Source organism: Diadema setosum, chromosome 1 (genome assembly GCF_964275005.1).
Source record: "Diadema setosum chromosome 1, eeDiaSeto1, whole genome shotgun sequence".
Classification (NCBI taxonomy): domain Eukaryota; kingdom Metazoa; phylum Echinodermata; class Echinoidea; order Diadematoida; family Diadematidae; genus Diadema; species Diadema setosum.
This window is the reverse complement of record NC_092685.1, coordinates 32,450,148-32,468,905: the sequence shown is the minus strand read 5'-3', so window position 1 is coordinate 32,468,905 and position 18,758 is coordinate 32,450,148. Positions and strand designations below refer to the sequence as shown.

General features: G+C 38.7%; 1 protein-coding gene across 2 annotated transcripts; it reads right to left on the bottom strand.

Moving 5' to 3' along the window:
- Positions 1–2,922: 2,922 nt before the first annotated feature.
- Positions 2,923–16,226, bottom strand: LOC140235482 (uncharacterized). 2 transcript variants are annotated; one of them, XM_072315512.1, is made up of 21 exons: positions 15,774–16,226; positions 13,806–13,856; positions 13,183–13,194; positions 12,204–12,308; positions 11,731–11,769; positions 11,247–11,321; positions 10,802–10,917; positions 10,380–10,555; positions 9,785–9,914; positions 9,217–9,342; positions 8,600–8,751; positions 8,141–8,328; positions 7,636–7,743; positions 7,180–7,278; positions 6,630–6,738; positions 5,920–6,310; positions 5,647–5,733; positions 5,214–5,375; positions 4,602–4,742; positions 4,111–4,205; positions 2,923–3,639 (listed from the first exon to the last, which is right to left on the bottom strand). In XM_072315512.1, exons 1-21 carry the CDS (start codon positions 15,969–15,971, stop codon positions 3,578–3,580), a joined length of 2,622 nt encoding a protein of 873 aa, XP_072171613.1. In that variant the 5' UTR covers positions 15,972–16,226; the 3' UTR covers positions 2,923–3,577. The 2 variants fall into 2 exon arrangements, with proteins under 2 accessions (XP_072171613.1, XP_072171617.1); XM_072315516.1 differs by lacking the exon at positions 13,183–13,194.
- Positions 16,227–18,758: the final 2,532 nt, after the last annotated feature.

The window sequence follows — 18,758 nt, the reverse complement described above, 5'->3', positions numbered from 1 at the left end:
TCGAAAGCACCGAATACCTGCGAAAAGTATAGCAAAGTGGGAATCGAGCTTGTTCGATTTTCTTGCAGCGTATACCGTCTCTCGTTTATGAAATAATGACACTTTTGGTCTGGATTTGCCCGTTAGCAAATATAAGCATGTAGACCGACATTCTGATGCAGTTTAGAAATTGTTAATAAGATTTGCTGCGATGTAGGAGGAAGAAATCCTCACTACATGGGATGGTGAGTTGACGGTGCGGGTGATGGTGTAGTATTCGGTGCTCGAATAGTGAATAGCGAATAGCGAATAGCGAATAGCGAATAGCGAATACCGAATACTTCTATGTGAAAGCAGCCTAAGCGCCGCGGAACGTATTTTGTATATAGGCCCACTGTGGGACGGGGGGGGGGGGGTACTTTTGATCTTGACTGGAGGGGGCTGCTCTGATAAACATTCTTAAATGTAAAGCACTTTGGGAAGAAATCTAGTAATCAAAATGATATTCGGGGGTAGATGCGAATGGCTAAATTATGGTATCAGTCACCCCTTAATTATTGTTCCACGTTGAAAGCCTAAAGATGTGAACTGGGGTGAGATGGAGTAATTTCCCCCTCCCTAACAACGGAGTTTTTAAGTTACAGTGTTTTGAATTGAAATTGAACCATTCGATGTACACTTTTGGTTGCATTTTGAGACAATTTTCCCTCCTCCATGTGCACTAAGTTTGTTATCTTTTTTAATACCTGGAAATATTCCACATTTCATACAGATTTTATATTCCATTTGATATATAAAAAAAAAAAATACGGGTAACACAACAGTCATTTTGAGACAAATTGCACAAAGGTATAAGGAAACATCAATGATGTGTTATTATGAGGAATCTACTAAAAAGCATAGCTTGTAATATGGGATGTAGATTCCAGAGATATGATACATCTCGGCGTTATCTACAATTCATATCTCAATAACGAAAAATGACGAAACATTCAAGAATACAATATGTATATAAATTATATTTGAATATGATAAAGTTTTATACGAAATGTACAAAGTACGGTATTATATTATGTTAGTGATTAAACTAAAGGGATATCGATGCTAAATAAGGTTGCGAATTGAGACACCGCATAAGTATAAAATGCGAGATCTTCTTCCTCCCTCTACGAAGTTTAAAAAGCTCTCCTGATTGTTATAATCTCTGATAACTTTTATTCAAATTTGCGTATAACAACTTACACAATTAAAAAAAAAAAAAAAAAAAAAAAACACGCATTGTTCTGGTCCCCGAATTCAGACTTGTCAAAAACACCGATTTGCTCGAGATTTGCCTGACATGATATAGACCAATTCGGTTTGGGTACTGTTTTGTTTTGTTTTGTTTTGTTTTTTAATGGTAATTTCTAACTGGGGGCTTCGAGTATGCCTAACAGAAGATAATTCATGCACTGACATAGCAACGCACCTGGCTCATTGCATAGCCCTTTGAAAGTTGGTCTTCTTTGGAAGCCCCCAGTTATGAGATTCTAGTTATAGATTCCAACTAGATCCCAGGGCTGAATAATCTATTGCGAGGGTTCCCCCCCCCCCCCGCCCTCAAAAAAAAAAAAAAAAAAATCCATGGATTTGAATACTACTGAGTACATATAAGCCAGTTTGGAGTTAGCTCATGGGCACATTGGTACAACATACTAATGACCTTTCTTCTTCTTTTTTTCTCCGTCGGTTAGGAGCCCTTCACTCGTTTTCAGAGCGACATAATGCACAAGCTTTGCCTAACAATAGGATTATTTCATCAATCCTGTTCAAGCAAAGAATGAACTTGCGTAGACCAGATGGCCTGAATGATCCGTATTGTTGGGAAAGCATCATCAATTTCCTTCGTTTGTATTGACTGTATTAAAAATCGCTTTCCTTGGATATTACTAAATACCGCTTTTGTTGTCAGGTGGATGTGCTTGCAAGCAGTATTTATAAGGATTAACTAGATAATCAGTACATCACAAATGCTTATCCCAGTGAACTTAAAAACCAGCATGCCTGTTTGAACGATTGAACTTTTTTCTGCTCATGCGCTGGGTGGAACTGCGAACTGGCATATTGCATGTGACTTCCATCTCATGATCACAGCAGTACATTGGTTTACCAGTGATGAAAATCTGCGTCTGCCCACAACATCATGCTCTGATGTTTGTTTCTTAATTCACAAGGTCAGTCTCAGAGGACATTGATTGTATCATTATTGTGGTGTTACTGTAATGCTGAATTAGGGAATATATTCAACACTAAGAGGAACATTGATTGATGGGCGATTACATCATCACCTCATCTTGAATACTTGCATCCTTAAATTCATATATATATATATATATATATATATATATGTGTGTGTGTGTGTGTGTGTGTGTGTGCATATGTGCGTTTGTGTTGGTCTGTCTCATCCTCTCTCCCTCTCTCTCTCTCTCTCTCTCTATTTTTGTTATACATGTATGTTATTAACTGTAAAATAAGATATGCATATACCAATAATTATTGTACCAATACATTATTGCAAAGGAAGACTGTGATATTATGTTTTTAGATCATTTAATGAAAATTGGCGTAAAATAAAATGTGCATGCTCAATGTATGCTATACAAATTGTGGTACATATAAGTTTTGCAAGAATATCATATATAGGCTATACACATTTTGACATAACATATTTGTGCTAGGCAAATAAATACGAATCTGACAACAAATAAGGAAATCAGAGTTAGCATTATTCACTATCAAGGAGTAATAAATAATCGTCAACAACATGGCACATAATAGAATAATGCTCCTACCATTCAGCGTAACGGAGCATGCAGTGTTTAGCCACAATTGCTACAACTCAATGAAAATTCTCATCTTCATTCTCATGATATAATATCAAAGCAACAACAACAAAAACTTGGCTCTGGAAGCATGATAATATTTCATTCAGGGTAATGTTAATATTACACCTCTCTTAATTAACCACCACCATTCATATTTAACACACTGTATCACAACTCTTACGAACATCGCTGGGTAGGGTCAAGACCCGCAATATGGACTCGAGCCTAGCACCCTTGAACAATACAGTGTCGAATAAATTCATTGATAATCGAGGAGCGCTTCACTATAGCGGCACTTTTAACATTATTTGCAACATATAAATGCGCACTCTTTCTCCTTCCTGCATTCTTACAGAAGCAAGATGAACTGCATACATGGCACAAACAATAGAAGTAAGCAGAATTGCTATCCGCTAGTACAAAGTTCACACACAACAAATAATATTCCTGTACAATAATGAATAAATCGCTGGACGGCAAAAGAACTTGCACTTAAACACTTTTTTCTCCTTTGTAAATAAAGGAATGACAAAAATCTTTATTGTACAAGCTGAGCGCATATTGCAAATTATTTGCTCTAAAATTGCACTTATTTTACAACAACTGCAACAAAGCTGGCAAATCTTCAGAGTCTTATACAGCGAAAGGCAAAGTAACAGGACGATAGGGGGCGCACACATCATTGACTGCACAGGAGATTTGGACGGAGGTTAATCCGCGGGCTGAGAGTTTCTTCACGATCCTTGGAGTTCAGGTTTGCAGAAATCGCGATCTGACACGGACAGGAAAGGGGTTTCTGTGAAAGAAAGAAGGAGGAGAATTAGATCGTGAATATTCAGTGGCAGCTATACAGACTTTGCGGGAACTCAAAGTTACAAATGCAGTTTTACTCTGAATTGTAATGCAAAGTGCAGCAGAGGAATCAATAATTGACTTGATTTCTAGAATGAAGAATAATTTGAAGCCGAAGGAGAAAGTGCTGAAAAATCAACTTCTAAGTCTTTTCAAGTCTATGAGTTTTTTTTTTTTGAATCTCAGTTTGAGACATAAATACATTACAGAAAAATAAATGTGTTGATAATAACGCTCAGCTGCAATCAAAGACAATTCTAATTCACATAGAAAGTTGGTGTTTGTTTGTTTGTTTTTTTGTTGTTTTTTTTATAGAGTGAATAACTTTTAATTACGTATCAATATTTTCTTCTCGTCATGGCATGAGATTTGAAGGGATCAAAGGGAAGATAATAGCAAAATAATGTTAACTCACGGAAAAACGGATCAGCATGGAAGAAATGTGACGGTGCGGGCATCACTGGCTTCTTATCCATGTGTTGGATGGTGAGAAGCTGAGCATCGGTGTGGCTGAAGGTTGAATGAAAGATATTATATCATTAAAAATGACACCAGAAATATGATATAATACATATCTTGTAAAATAGATTATGTAGAACTACAAGCAAACATTGTCTCATTCATAAATATTTAGCTATACAAATGCTTTATAAAGATAGTACAATAACGAACTGTCGTCCTTTCTCATGAATAGATTACCCATCATTTTTACTCTTATTTCGTTGTACATCTGGAACCAATACAGGCATACTTTTCGACAAGTAGAATGAGCTTAGCAATTATTCGGAAAAAAAATAGGGTGTATATAAACAACCCCTGCACCATGCGTAAAATTGTGAACATTTTGTTTCAAACAAACAAAATAAAAACTGTCGTTGTGTGCTTATGATGCAGACATGAGCTTACCTCCGTTGGTGCAGAGGTTTGTAGTCGTGACCCATGGTGGACACGCTGTGTGCAGCCGAGATCTCCTGTGGTACCTGCTCCAGTGTCAGGTCGCGGACAAACTGGTGGTAGTCAACTCGCCCGTCACCGTCCCGATCACACCTGTTACAGGAGGCAACAAAAGTCCATAAGAATTCGTTTTGTCGAACTTACTCGTCATCTGACCGAACATTTTTTTTCGACATCATCAAATCACGAGTCAAATCTTTCGTTTCGTTACAAGAGGGAAAGATGAATAAACTACAAGTGTGCCTAATTCTCATGCACTATAATGAAAACCCACTTTAAAAGGTGGGGTTGCGATCTATGGAAATTGCGGGCTGGAATGATAACATCCGATACATAAATGCATGAAGTCAATCCCTTTTCAATGGTATTTTTGAGGAGTGGTTATATTCGCAATAACTTGCGAGACCAACTGCCTCTCCGATAGATTGTCTATCGTTAGCTACAAAGAGATTTGGGCTGATACCGTCTCTCAAAGCAAATTTAGAAGACAGAAAACTAGTCCATATATGGAATGGGTGAATTGCCTTAATCCTTAGACTGTGTTCCGCTGTAAACTTTGTGTACCTTTGCAAAAGTTTGTTGAGGCACTTCTGGCTGACATTGATCTGAAACCCCTTGCACACGTCCCTCATCTGCGCCTGCGTGAGTCGGCCGGTCTGCTCTGGATCTGCTGCCATCAACGTCCGCCGGAGCTTCATGTGGAGCGGATCTCGGGGATTCGGCGTACTATCAGATACGAGGACACAACAATTTTAGTGAATATATATATTTTTTTTTTTCAGAGAAGAAGGCACCTTTATTCGTAATTATCATATCTTGAACAAAAAATAAAGGAAACGTTTCTGGGCGAAAAGAAAAACGGCTCGAAAACATGATAATGACATCGATTATTCTTTAGTTTAGCAGTGTGTGAAGTGAGTCGAAACGATGTCTTTTGGTACAAGGAACACTGAACATAATCTTTCATCTCATAAGAGTTTTCAGGGTGAGAACTTACTTGTTGTAGTAGGATTTCTTCGCCATTCGGATCGACTCGAAGATGCTGGGGCGCATTGGATTCAGGGTCAGGTCTTGGGTGTTTGCACTGTAACAAATTAAACAGAGGAGCAACAATCGTCAGGACTTGGCTTTTCAAAGGTGAAAGCAAAGGTAGCGGTCAACACTCGGGATCAAACAGTCACACTGACATACGATTATGGTTACATACTGGTGTCCCTGTCAGCAATAAAGGGTCGAGAGCAGTCTGCCTAAAAAGAGAAAATATTCTCACCTAATTTGAGTATGTTTGTATCTGGGGTCGTCGGAATTCTTCTTCCCCGCCGCAGAAATTCTTGGCCCCCTGAGACTTTCGTCGGTAAAGCTCTCCTGGGCCTCGGTCACGTGCTTGAGCCCGTCGTTGCCGAACTTGAAGTGGACTCGCCTGGCGTCCTCCACCCGCTCCCGCCTGTCCTTCTTCACGTCGTTGAGTCGTAGCTGAGCCTCGGCCGTGTTTTGCATGTTCCCGCGAGCATCGTAGGCTTCGCTTGTCTCCGACGTCATCGGGATGTTAGCGGTGTAAGGGAGACAGCCAATGGTGTCTAGATAACGGTACTTTGGCTGTGGGATGTCTGGATGTTTGGGGGCGCCTTCCATGTGATGCTTGGTGTAATTCGTGTGAGATACTGTTAAAAACAAACAAACAAGACGCATAAGCAAACAACGCTCAAAGACAAAAACATCTTATTCTATGCGACATACGTCATGTCTAAAAATCATAAGTACTGGCTCTTTGACTCCAACATTACAATTTGCCTGCAAAGTACAACAAAATTGGCTTCAATAATTAATGGATGGTAAACATTTCCAGCTGATTTCAGTCAGCTATATCAGAATCTATTTAATTATTTTCCAGCATGCAGTGCCTTGGTTCTATATTTCCTCATTCATGATATATAGTGCAAGTCACAAAGATGTGGGCAAGAACCTTTAAACTCGACTCACGTGAGTTTTGCCTATCGGCAGCATCCCGCTCGCGGTCACAAGTCAGAATGACGTTGTTGATGTTGTGGCGCTTCTTGTTTCTCAAACTCTCGTTGTCACGCACCGCCATCTGTGGATCACGAAAGGAAAACCCGGTGAAAAAAAACAGGTCAGAACGTTGGCTTTTATACACCATGATAACTCATAATATTCCATATAGCAATTCATTTATAACAAGATATGAACAATATGATGCTTATCATTTTCATTGCAAAAGGTCCATTTAGTGTTTTCACTTCGTGAGTCATTACGGATTTTGTATGGCGATAAAATAAAAGTGTGTAAAACGTCCAGTGGTGCAATTGTTACATACCTAGTAGCTATAACAATGTTTTCAAAAAATGTTGTTATTTGTGCAAGCTTCTTCTCGTTCAAGTTCCAGTCCATTTCTTTTCTCGTCAAGCACCTCGTAACAAAGACGGAAATGCGCCATATTTATTACGTCAATTGGCGCAAGAGCACGAGATGAACGTGACGTTTAAATTATGTACAATATGAGCTGGTAACTTACCATGTAAAGATGCGTCTGGGACGGCTTGTTGCTGAAGTCGGTGTAGTCGCTCTGTTTCGTACTCGTTTCAAAACCAACTCCCGGGATCTTGTGCATCACCTGGATATAAACAGACATCAATCCATCAAAGTGTATAGCCTATTCATATGTAACAACAACAAGTCGGACATGAACGGCATGCAATAAAATGAAAGCACACATTTGCGATTCATTGGAACTCATTGGACGGTAAAATAGGTTGAAATTACTCACTACATACCACAGCAACTAGCTGAGGTTATGAAATGATAACAAGCATTGTATCAGTGTCATTTCGGGTTTTCAAGAAAATTTTTTGAGTATAGAAGAACTAGTCTTTTGTTAAAGCCTTTTTGTACAGCTGTATAGCTTTCTGTCAGTGAATTGAATGTGAATCTAGATAGACAAAAGGCATGAAAGGGGTGCAGAATGACGTACCTCCGAGGGCTTGGGCGGCTCCGTCCTGGCGGGCTTTTCAATGGCAGGTCGCTCTTTGACGAAATCTTTGTTGTAGATAGATCCAGTCGGGTCCTCGTCTGTTCCAAACTGCACAGTAAAAATGCAAGCATCACCATTAAGTACGTCATCGGTCATGGAACGGATGTTTGGAAAATACTCTTTGGAAAAGAAAAAAAAATAATAACGTTTGGTTCCAAATCAGTACTGTGTGAAGGACCTTTTAAATATTGTCAAAATTCTTTCAGCATTTCATCAACGAAAAGAAAGATACAAAATTCGAACCAGGTCCTTGAATTTGTCTAATATAAACCTGCAAGAGCTGGGGTATAACGATGATAGTAAGTTAGTCTTTTTTTTTTTTTTATAGAATACAAGAGCTTGCCGGGGTAGAGGAAAATAATTATAGTCCACTTCGAAAATAAATACACATCACAATCAGTGGAGATATTGTAGAGGGAACTTGGAAAAGAGATTCAACACAAACCTGAAAGTGAACCGACGTCTGGTACTCTTTGCCGAGGATGGCACTGTCAAGCATGGGGCTCCCCTCAGCCGACCCCGCACTCTTACCCGACCCGCGGGACAGCACACCGGGGGTGATCCGATGCAGATTTGGAGCGGCTGGCACTGACGCTTCTTGGCTAGCCTTTGACAAATCACCCGTTTTCCATGCTAAAAAAAGAATAGGGAGAAGTATTCGTCATTATCAAGTTTGATAAGCTTTGGGTATAATAGAAGACCTAAAACACAACGTGGAATTGATTCTGAGATGCATTCAGGAGGGGAAAAATTGATTCCCTTTGGTAAAGCACTGATCAAATAACATGTTCTTATGCTATCACTATTCACCTGCCATACCTTCAAAGTAGAACAGCATGGAACGGAACAGATATGATTTGGTTGTTTGCAATACCTAAGTGAAAGTGATGAAACGCTAACTCACCAGCAAAGTTGTTCACGAAGTCATTGTAGTCTATCGTTCCATCTTTTCCGTGGTGAGTTTTGGTGATGAGTGTATCCAGCACCACAGGTGGGATGGGGTCTAGCAGGCAGTCTACTACCCTCTTTAGCACCTCTTTGCTCACACAACCGCTCCTAGAATGAAAATTACACACACACAAAGTGAGTAACAAAGTGAGTAATAACGACAATGGTAACTGTTTTTACTGTAAACATAAATCTACGTTATTATTACCATTATTATAATCACTATTGTCTTTTAAGGTTAAACATCAGGTGATGCAATCTATTGGAATGTACTAGATGGAACTTTGACACTCTCACTAATCCACAAAAGGGGAAGAGAGGATAAATGTATCATATGACTGTACAGCAAGACATTAGTGTAGAAAGTCCTTGTAAGTCTTAGTAACTAATGGCATAAATAAAACTTATCTATCTAAACCTACGAGACCGCAACTTGTTCCTTTGTCCTTAATATCCATTCAGAGGCAGCTTCTCTAGCACACGTTTTCCAAAATTAATTCTTGCAGTACTATGCCTGGTCGAAAGTTTTTATTTCCGACAGACTGTGTGAAGGCAGGGGCGCTTAGTCTGTACCTTGCAGGATCATACTGGAGGAAGATTTGTTTGAGCGTCGAGCTGGTGGCCTCCACCTTGGCAAGTGCATTCTGATCCTTCGGGATCGGTGGCAAGAGAGATACACCCTCTTCTTCCAACTGCGACCTGTGGAGGACAAGATTGACAGAACAAATGGGTGGATAGTGTATACTTTGGGATTACTGGATATCATTATCATTGTTTTGGAATGACCTTGGATGGACACTATAACAGGATGAAAGCTATAATGCAAAGGTAACAAAGAGCATGTTATTTATGTTATTTTTTGTTGTTATTTTGCTTTGCATATTCCATCGCTCTTCATTACCACTCTGAGGGATTCATAGTCACCTCGGATCACTGGTCAAATCACCCCGTACACTATCCCTACGTTGCCAGTCATGTAAGACTACGCGAATGGTAAATAAACAGTACATGCTCTTACACGTAAAAACATTATGTCTGGAATGTACGGCAGCAGGTATAATTTTATAGTATTCACAAGGTCTGATCATGCTATGAAAATGATGAAAAAGGGGGTGATCAACAACAACAAAGAGGGCTATACCTAAGCGTGGGATCGTCTTGAAGAAATCGTCCTTTCTGTATCCTTGTGGGCTCGACGAAAGCTGCCGATTTGTCTGGTTTCAAAGTGGCGTCGTAGTCGTGTGTAAATGTCGTCTGGCCCGGTCTGGGTCCTGCAATTTAAATCACATATACGATATTCACATGATATCGAGAATACACGTTTATAATTACAACACTAGATTATTGTGGTAACAGATGCATTTATCAATTATTTGTGAAAATGAAAATGGCAAAAAAAAAAAACCACACACACGACAAACATCACGTATCAGATGTTGATATTCAAGATTTCATTTTGGGAGATTTATCGGGATTCTGAATAATTTCAGATATCACAGGCAAACTGTCAATTACGATTTAATCAGTCACACCAGATTTGGTGTTATTTAAACAGACGGAGAAAGGAAGAGGGAGAAGAAAACAAGAGGGAAGGAGGAGGATCAAAATTGAAAAGGGATCTCGAAAGAAGATGGAAAGGATCACTCCGCCATTCAAAGGAATAAACCAATGGTCATTATCAGCAAAGAGAAAATAGACCTCTTGAGCGAGACAGTGCTGCATGACTTTAGACTCACGTGTGACATTATAGTCTCCCTGTCTGAAGACGGCGGATTCCCTCTCGTCTTCGATCATCTTCCTGGCCACGGCTGACGGGCTGAGTTCGGTCTTGCTGGTCGGTGGGATGGGGGCCAGCCTCGCCCCGTTCGTCGACAAGTTTTTGTGAAACGAGTCCACCGTCTCGCTGTTATAACTGAGAATGGAAAAAGGAGATTAACTTGACTTTGTGCGATCTCCAAGGCATATACTTATGTTCCGATAGGAAATGCAATCATACTTTTTCTTATCCTTTATCATTTTTGTTTGCTTGTTTGTTAATTTTCCATCTGAGAAGATGGCTGGAAAGCCCATATTCAGCTACGTTAAGCTGGTCTTCCATTGCATGGGGAGTTTTGAGTGACAAAAGGGAAGACACTAAATAAGAAAATTGAATATTTACCTTGAGGGATCGTTGCCAAACTTGAAATGTGTCGTGCGGAGGTCCTTGACGTTTCGTCTTCTCATTTCGTTGCGCGACTGTGGAATGGCGGGATTCTGGTCCAGATCTCGTATCGTCTGTCAACAAGAGTCGAAATGATATATTATTATTATTGTGCACACTTTTAGTCTGTCAGGCATTTAAAGAGTTCCATAGGCATAAATGTATTTGCAGATAACAAGCACCTCGTTTCATTCTATGTCAATACCAACAAACAAGCAAACAATAAGAATTCTGTAACCTCAAAGGATATGTTATTACGTCACAAAAGGGTAGGGGCTTTAGACCATTGAGCATTGTGCACAGTGCGCGCATCATAATATGCGCACAGGAGAATAGCGCTTAACAACAGTAGGGAAGACACTTCTTAGCTTATTACTAGTAGTTGTTAGAGAGGGGTTCATACCTGTCCACCGACGAAGTCTGATGAATACAACGATTGTCCAAACTGTCCATCTCTCCAGTACCTTGGGTTCATATCCTGTAATAAGAAAAAAGAAGAAGATACAATCAAGACCAGTTGACAGTGCAGATGTGGACAATCTTAAAATGAATTAGCAAATATCAATACCAAGTACCTCCACGTGTTATTTTGTCGCAACAAAACTACGTATAATTGCATTTTTTCATCGAGACAAAGTCGTTTTGTTCAAACTGCCACGTCCGATTTTCCACTGGCATCGTAAGTCCTTGTGTGTGTGTGTATGTGGGTGGGGGAGAAATAGTTTGTCAGGAGAGATTGAATATGTTATCAAAACCACAACATTCTCATTTTGTTTATGTACGCTGTCACTACAAAAAAAAAAAAAAAAACATTCTAGACGGTTCACAATGTGAAGAGTAAGTATTTTCATGAGAAAAACTGATACAGATTTCAATTCTATACTTACTGGTAAATTGATCTTGTCCTCTGGCTTGACAGGCGGCAGCTGCATTCATGCAAACAAAAATAAAACAAAGATTTGTGATAACCTATTTGCTTATAATTTTCAAATTACCGAAATCCAGCTGATGGAAGTTAAAACACCTATGTCACATATTCACAGAAGCCATGAAAACGTTGCATCAAAGGCAAAAAAAAAAAAGAAGAAAAAAAGGAAGAGATATGCCAATGTGAAAAAAAAAGACAATCATTTGATCTCTTCATATTTCACGCACCATCGTATATAACATTATTAGTGTCTCTATCATCCCATACAAACATACATACATACAGTGTACGTATGTGTATGAATAATCATAATACGTACGTTTATACATACAAACACACACATACAAACTTACATACATATCAATCCTATGCGTATGTCTACTAAAATGTTTTCCATTCAACTGAAGAGGGAATGACAGCCATTTATCTTACCTTTTCCAATCTCGTCTTTATGTAGTCGTTGCTTGTCAGGGAAGTCTTGTATATCGTTTCGTCGACGGGTGCACCATCCCCGCGAAATTCGAAATGAGATTTCATCTGTCGGGGGAAGTAAAGGAAAGAGTTCCCATGGTTACAGACAAATCAATGTGCAGTATACGTGATTTCAGTCAAAATGTATTAAATTTGAAGAGAAAAAAAGTCAAGTTAGAATAATAATTCATACATTAAAAATTGTATTTTTTTTTTTAATCTGTTTCAGGAAATTGGAGAGTGGCAATATAAACAAAAAAGAAATAACATCTATTACTTTTAATGTTGGCGTCCATTAGTTAAAACATACCCCATAATAGCCTAGCTCAGAAAGTGTAATTAGAACACAGAGCGAATGGCGTGACTAAATGACATCCAGTATTTGTCGCCGTCATTATGCTGATAAGTTATGCAACCCACTAATGGCAGAAACAAACTTGAATGTGTGATACTCCAAGCATAATAAAGAAAAAAAGACAAAGAAGAAATTGATATTCAGGTGTTTCAACTAACACACAAACATTATTATTAGAATAGAATTAGATTATTAGAATGTGTCAGTACCAAAGTAACTATCGCTAGTTATAATTTTTCACTGTTAGAGGAACAAACAACGATAACTTCAGACACCATACCAGAGGAACACGAGTGTTGTTAATTTGTAAATTGGGTCAAGCCCATAAAAGTACAAGGAAAATCAGGGGTCGAGTGAACAGGGAGACATGGTTAAAAAGATACCAACGAACATGAAATAGTGACAGCGAGTCTGTAAGGTAGACAGAAAATGAAAAAAAAAAGAAGAAGAAGAAGAAGAAGAAAGAGTGCATTGGAGGTAGGCAAAAAAGACAATCCTGGCCTAGATGTCAATAGAATGAAAGGATTAGAGGGATACAACAGTTTGCACCGCACATCTAAGGAGTAGGATATAACGGGTTTTTACCTGGCTTAGTTTCTGTTTCACGTGAGAGAACGAAAGAGAAAGGGAGGGAATGGTAGCATTAGATCATAATAATACAGCTGAGTGACCAATCTACGAGTAAGTGTACACTTTACTTTAAGCGATATCTTCATTGTTGGATACAGTGAATGAGGTTTGTTTGTTTGTATATTTCATATCAAAACACTATTAGTATGATTGAATACGATTTTTTTTTACAACCGAAGAAATATTATATCTATATACTTCAAAATTCAGTGGATTTCGTTTGATTCACGTTTGGGCTTTTTTTTTTTTTTTTTTTTTTTTTTTTGATATAACAACAATCTTCTCACACTGTTGAGCTAATGAATACTGCTGTACGTTGTCATAAGCAAATAAGATAATGCACACTTTTCGATAATGATAATTATGCTTAAGAGGAGAAGACATCTGATATTATACCACAGATTTGCTCAAAGGATGATTAATTCCGTGAATATACATGTATACGCGCAATACAATTAACTTTTAACGGATGGTGACAAAAGACATAGTTTAGGGCTTGTTTGTTGTTGTTTTTATGACTTAATTGTTTGTGTTTGTGTGTGTTTTTAATAAAGTATTTAAAAATAATGTTGTCTCACCTGAAGGCCAGAGTCCCAAGACACGCCAACACTTCGATCTGGCTGCGTTCCCTGAAATTATAATAAGAATATATGCATAAACATATAACCATCATCAGTGCCTGTATAGGTAAAAAAAAGAAGATAAAATAGCAAGTTTAAGGTAATGAGCTATTCATAGCCTTCTTTGAGGTATAGCCAAAGGTGAATATAACATTAAAAAACACCTCTATCATGTCTATAGTAATCTCAGTTGTACAAAGTGTGTATGTTACCAACATCAGACCAGGATACGTATATAATTATGTGTGGACTTTAATTACTCTCTACTCTTTCCAAATTGTATGAAAGACTGTATGGGTCGACACCAAGCTTTATGATGGAATTTAGCACTTATTTAATATCTTCCCGCCGGGTGAAAGAACAGGAAGAAGCGGCAGGTGCATGGAGGTTAATCATTGTACGAGACGAGGTCCAAACCGCCATCGATCGCTGTTCGCCAATGCCGAGTGATTCAGGAATTTGTTCAAAGGGAACAACAAGTATCGATTTTTTTTCTCGCTCTCTCTTTTCTGTTTTTCTTTCATGAGGGCACGACTAGGCATTGTTATATCCACAAGATGCATATGCGTAAGTGAAGGCGCTTTGCTGTGTGGTGGGCCCTCTTCAAGGTACAAATAATTTGAGATTGAAAAAATGATTCCGTGATTCCAAGAGATTATGCATTGTACCCGTTTCGTAACCCCATAGATGACATGTACGGGGGTTTCTGTTCGACTTTTATTACCGAGACGACGGCTGTCTTATTGTACCAACTTTTTCTTAAACCAATCGGATTATAAATCTGTACTGTATATAGCAAATTCTTGGATCATTGGTATTATTTTCTGAACTAATAATTTTGAGACATGGCATCAGACGAATATTTCAGTCACCACAATGATGTAAAATCTTTGCCATCAATTATTTAATCTACATGTTCTTCACCGAAATGCAACTAATAGTAGCCAGAATCAGTGCCCATTAGCCGTAAGTATGTGAGCTGCCTCCCTCTAGAATCGTAGCTGTATGTGGCATTTTCATCATGTGATGATGGATTTTGTAGTTAACATTTCACATGTCACATGGGAGTACAGCTGGAAGTAACCAGGCGACGCAACTTTCGGGGCAAAGGGGTCACCGACACACTCGAGACCCACACGACGTCTGACGGTCCCAGACAGCCGACAGACATTATTCATGACATTGCTTTAGTACTGATAAAGTTGTATATATAGAAATTTGTAGTTTGCTTCTCCCTGTCAGGTTACTATCTCGAAATTGTCGATTTGTAATACAACGATTACATCTTGGTAGCACTACAGCTGTGACGGCAAAAAGAAAGCCAGAGTATTTGTTGTAGATTATATCACCTTACTCCTAACGATGACAGTATATGTCTCACACACACTATACAACGTACACTGTACTTCAGCTGTAATCATGACATTGTGCATAATAATGTCTGATATATAAATTGGTCATATATGAAGCATTGAAGCATGGTTTAAGATAATAGAAGTAGGACTCGTAGTTTTATAATTTGGATCTGAATGAAGATCTAAGATCTATACTATACGAGTATCTGTAGTTCAAAAGTTTGTAGTGTATTGTTGTTTTTATATTTCTTTCTTGCGCTTCTTTTATTTTTCGCTAGAATATAACTGACTGCGAAGCCTTAAGCCATATATTAGATATAATTAAATTTAAGTTGTTAAATACTCTGCTCAAGGCACATCAGATTTCTAATCCCAAGATTATGGAATACTTCAGTGCAAAACACATAAATGCAGACAAAAATCCTATGATATAACTTATCTTTGGATACGTTCATGTCATCGGTCTAAGCAGACTTTCGTAAAGGAAAAATTACTGCAACGTGATTTAAATTTCCAGAGTTAATTAGAAAAACAGACAAACAGAAGAAGAAACAAAAAAAAAAATGCTCACCATGAAGGTACCTCTAGTAGTACTCTGTAAGATGGGTGAGGTAGAACGCATCCCTTCCTTGGCAATCATTTTGATGTGGTCCTGTGTCAGAGACTGCTTCAAGGAACTCAGAGCAGCCATCCTCCCAGCGCCGTAGAGTTGGTCCCGCCGCCGGGCAACCGCTGGGTCCAGCGATGTCGCTACCGCAACGTTACTCATGGTCGCGGTATAATTATTCTGTCCGATTTGGTACCAAGAAATTAGTGTTATCCAAATATAACAATATTTTTCCAGAAGATATAATCCACCTTTTTATGTGTGATTGATTGCGATGAATTAGTGTTGCTCCACCGTTGGTAGACTGTTACTTTCACTACGCGGTTTTTTACTTGGTGTGACTATTTACAAGACTGTCTTGAAGTCGCTCTTGAGGTTTCGTGAAGAGCGGCGAAGTTTGTGTGTCTTGTGTGTTGTCTGTTTATTACTGCCTCTCAGTCTCGAGGGTGAGGACGACCACTTGTTACCCACGTTGTCAACAAACTCTCCGCGCACACCAAGTAATAGTGCCGCGTTGCTCCACTGCGCACGCGCTGTGTATTTATGACATACACAGAGACGTTTGGGGGTCGCGTAGCAACCGACCGCCGTAAGGATTAGTGAGGAGATTTCTACGCTTTGCCAAGTTTCTATACCCGTTTCTATAGGACTCTTAACTTGGCTCTATTCAAAGTCTTGAGAGATGTGAGAAGAGTCGTTCCGTTAAATCAGGACGAGTTGACAATATCTGCTCAGATCACGGGACTATTGACAGGATAAAATGCCTTAATCATCCTAGAGGGGTATCTGTTGTTATAGAGGGCATCACACAGGAGAGATTTTACAATGTACCTTATACCGTGACAACATATCGAAAACTTGCGACTGTAGTTACAGTATCCATAAAATAAAAGTTTTATGCATCCGTACAGAAACAAATGTCACGTTTGCGGTCAAATAAAATTAGTGACAAAAAGGTCAAATGATGAATAATAATAATGTAGTGATGTTTACGGGCATTGATTAGAGATCAAGTCGTTTAATCTTCGCATCATCTATCTACTTCCATTGTGTATTTCACCGACAAAATGAAATCATGCTTTTCAAAAACAGTTTTCAGATCCACGTTATTCCCATGAATATTTTGTAATATAGGTCTTTGAATACAATTTAGAACTGTTATGATGAAACAGACAGAGTGAAATGTGGAAATTGAGGAAAATTAAACAGATGACTGCATAAAGGAATGATGTCCTATATTGTTTGTTACCTTGATGAAGCCGCGGTGGTTACGTGGTTGTGATTAAAACTATATCCTAATGTTGCTAATAAGCAATATCAACATTTTCTCCTTCTCTATTTAGAAATTTAATATGTTTGCATTTGATATGACATATTTATGTATGCTATCATCATGATCACTGAAATAAGGTACATAATGTCCTTCATTATTATCTTGATAAAGATTGTATAATACATGTATAAAATTAGTTTGCCGACGCTGCCATGTTAAAAGGCATCAGTTCTGTCTAAAGACTGTCATTCTAGACTAATGTTAAGTCGTATAATTACTTCTACTTCTGTGGTGATTTGCCAATATGAACGTTCAAGTTTTCAATGATCAGTGCTTCACTGTATATCTATCATCAACTGTTTCGTTCAAAATGCCTCTCACTTCGAGAGGAATCCCTTTCTTAAACGGCAGTCTCAAAGCTTCAGACTTAATATTCTTTACGTTACCACTCCATTGAAATAGCATAACTTCGTTTGAAGCAGTCGTTGAATGTATATGTCACAATTAGGTACTAAATTAATTCTAACGGGCTTTACAAGGAAAATATAAGATTTTTCGCACAATTTGAATGTGCGTTCAACGCAAGGACTACATCAGGGCGGGAGGTGCAAACTGAAATTCGATGGTGAAATTTGCGTGCTTAAAAAGGGCCCAGGCAACAGCAAACACCTTATCTTACCGATCGGTGGTACTTGCACTGTGCTAGCAAGAAACTTATCAGTCCTAGCTTGTTACTGTCTTCCTAACTTTGTGTCTGGAGTATCAGTAACAACAAATATTGACTGACATCGTTGCACTGTTAAGGAAGTTGTTATAGGGTTATATAACCAACGTGTAAATATCGTCCTTCCGAGCTGCACTTAGAGCATAATACAATCCATATGTACATTTATAGCGTCCGAATACTTGTCTCCGCGCTAGTTGTAAAATATAATGCTGTATTGATCGAGACATGCAATTTCATGCGCTTCAAATGAATTTTAGTGTCTGTTACTTTATAAATCGTATTGTTCTTATCTCTTGCCCTAATTTCCTCCCTTTTTTCCTTCCTTCCCTTCTCTCTCTTCCTCCTCCTCTCTCCACCTCTCTCACACCAGAAGTCAGCTCCTTAGTAGGCTAAATTCCCCTGTTCTGTGTTTGCGTCACGCCATTCACTAAATTTGTTCGGTCATCGTCCTTGCACAAAAGGTCTTTTTGTGAGGGTCAGTGGCACAAAACTCTATAGTGGTCAGTAGACAGCATGAATGGGGCAATCACCCCACCTCAACCACAGGGGGTGGAGTGGATTGAGGTACCATGTGACAGACAATTTATTTCATTGTTGAAAGCGTGTTCAACCTCATAAGGCAGTGTATAATTTGTAGAAGGAATCGTCCTCATCATCCATAATTAAATTGTTTTTAACAGGATTGTATGGGTTTACCCTTTTTTTTCCTGAAATTTATTGAATTATCTTTGATATGGAAAAGTGATGGGGCCGGGCTGAACCTCTTCATTAATTATCATAAGTGTCAGACCAGGGCCCCGTTTCACAAAAGATGTTACGATAGGTTAGTGCTAGAATAGCAACTTCCCATCGCATGGCAACAGCCATTCTGGAAGCTGAATTCCTGTCCTTCCTATGACAATAAATTGCCATTCAACAACTCCGTACGATACAACAAACATGCGCCCTC

Bases quoted from the DNA above. Each gene is read 5' to 3' on its own strand.
- LOC140235482 (XM_072315512.1), bottom strand. From the start codon at position 15,971: ATGAGTAACGTTGCGGTAGCGACATCGCTGGACCCAGCGGTTGCCCGG. The intron at 11,770-12,203 runs GTAAGATAAATG...GCATGAATGCAG, and splicing joins TAAAGACGAGATTGGAAAAG to CTGCCGCCTGTCAAGCCAGA. The intron at 10,918-11,246 runs GTATGAACCCCT...TCTTGTTGACAG, and splicing joins CAGACTTCGTCGGTGGACAG to ACGATACGAGATCTGGACCA.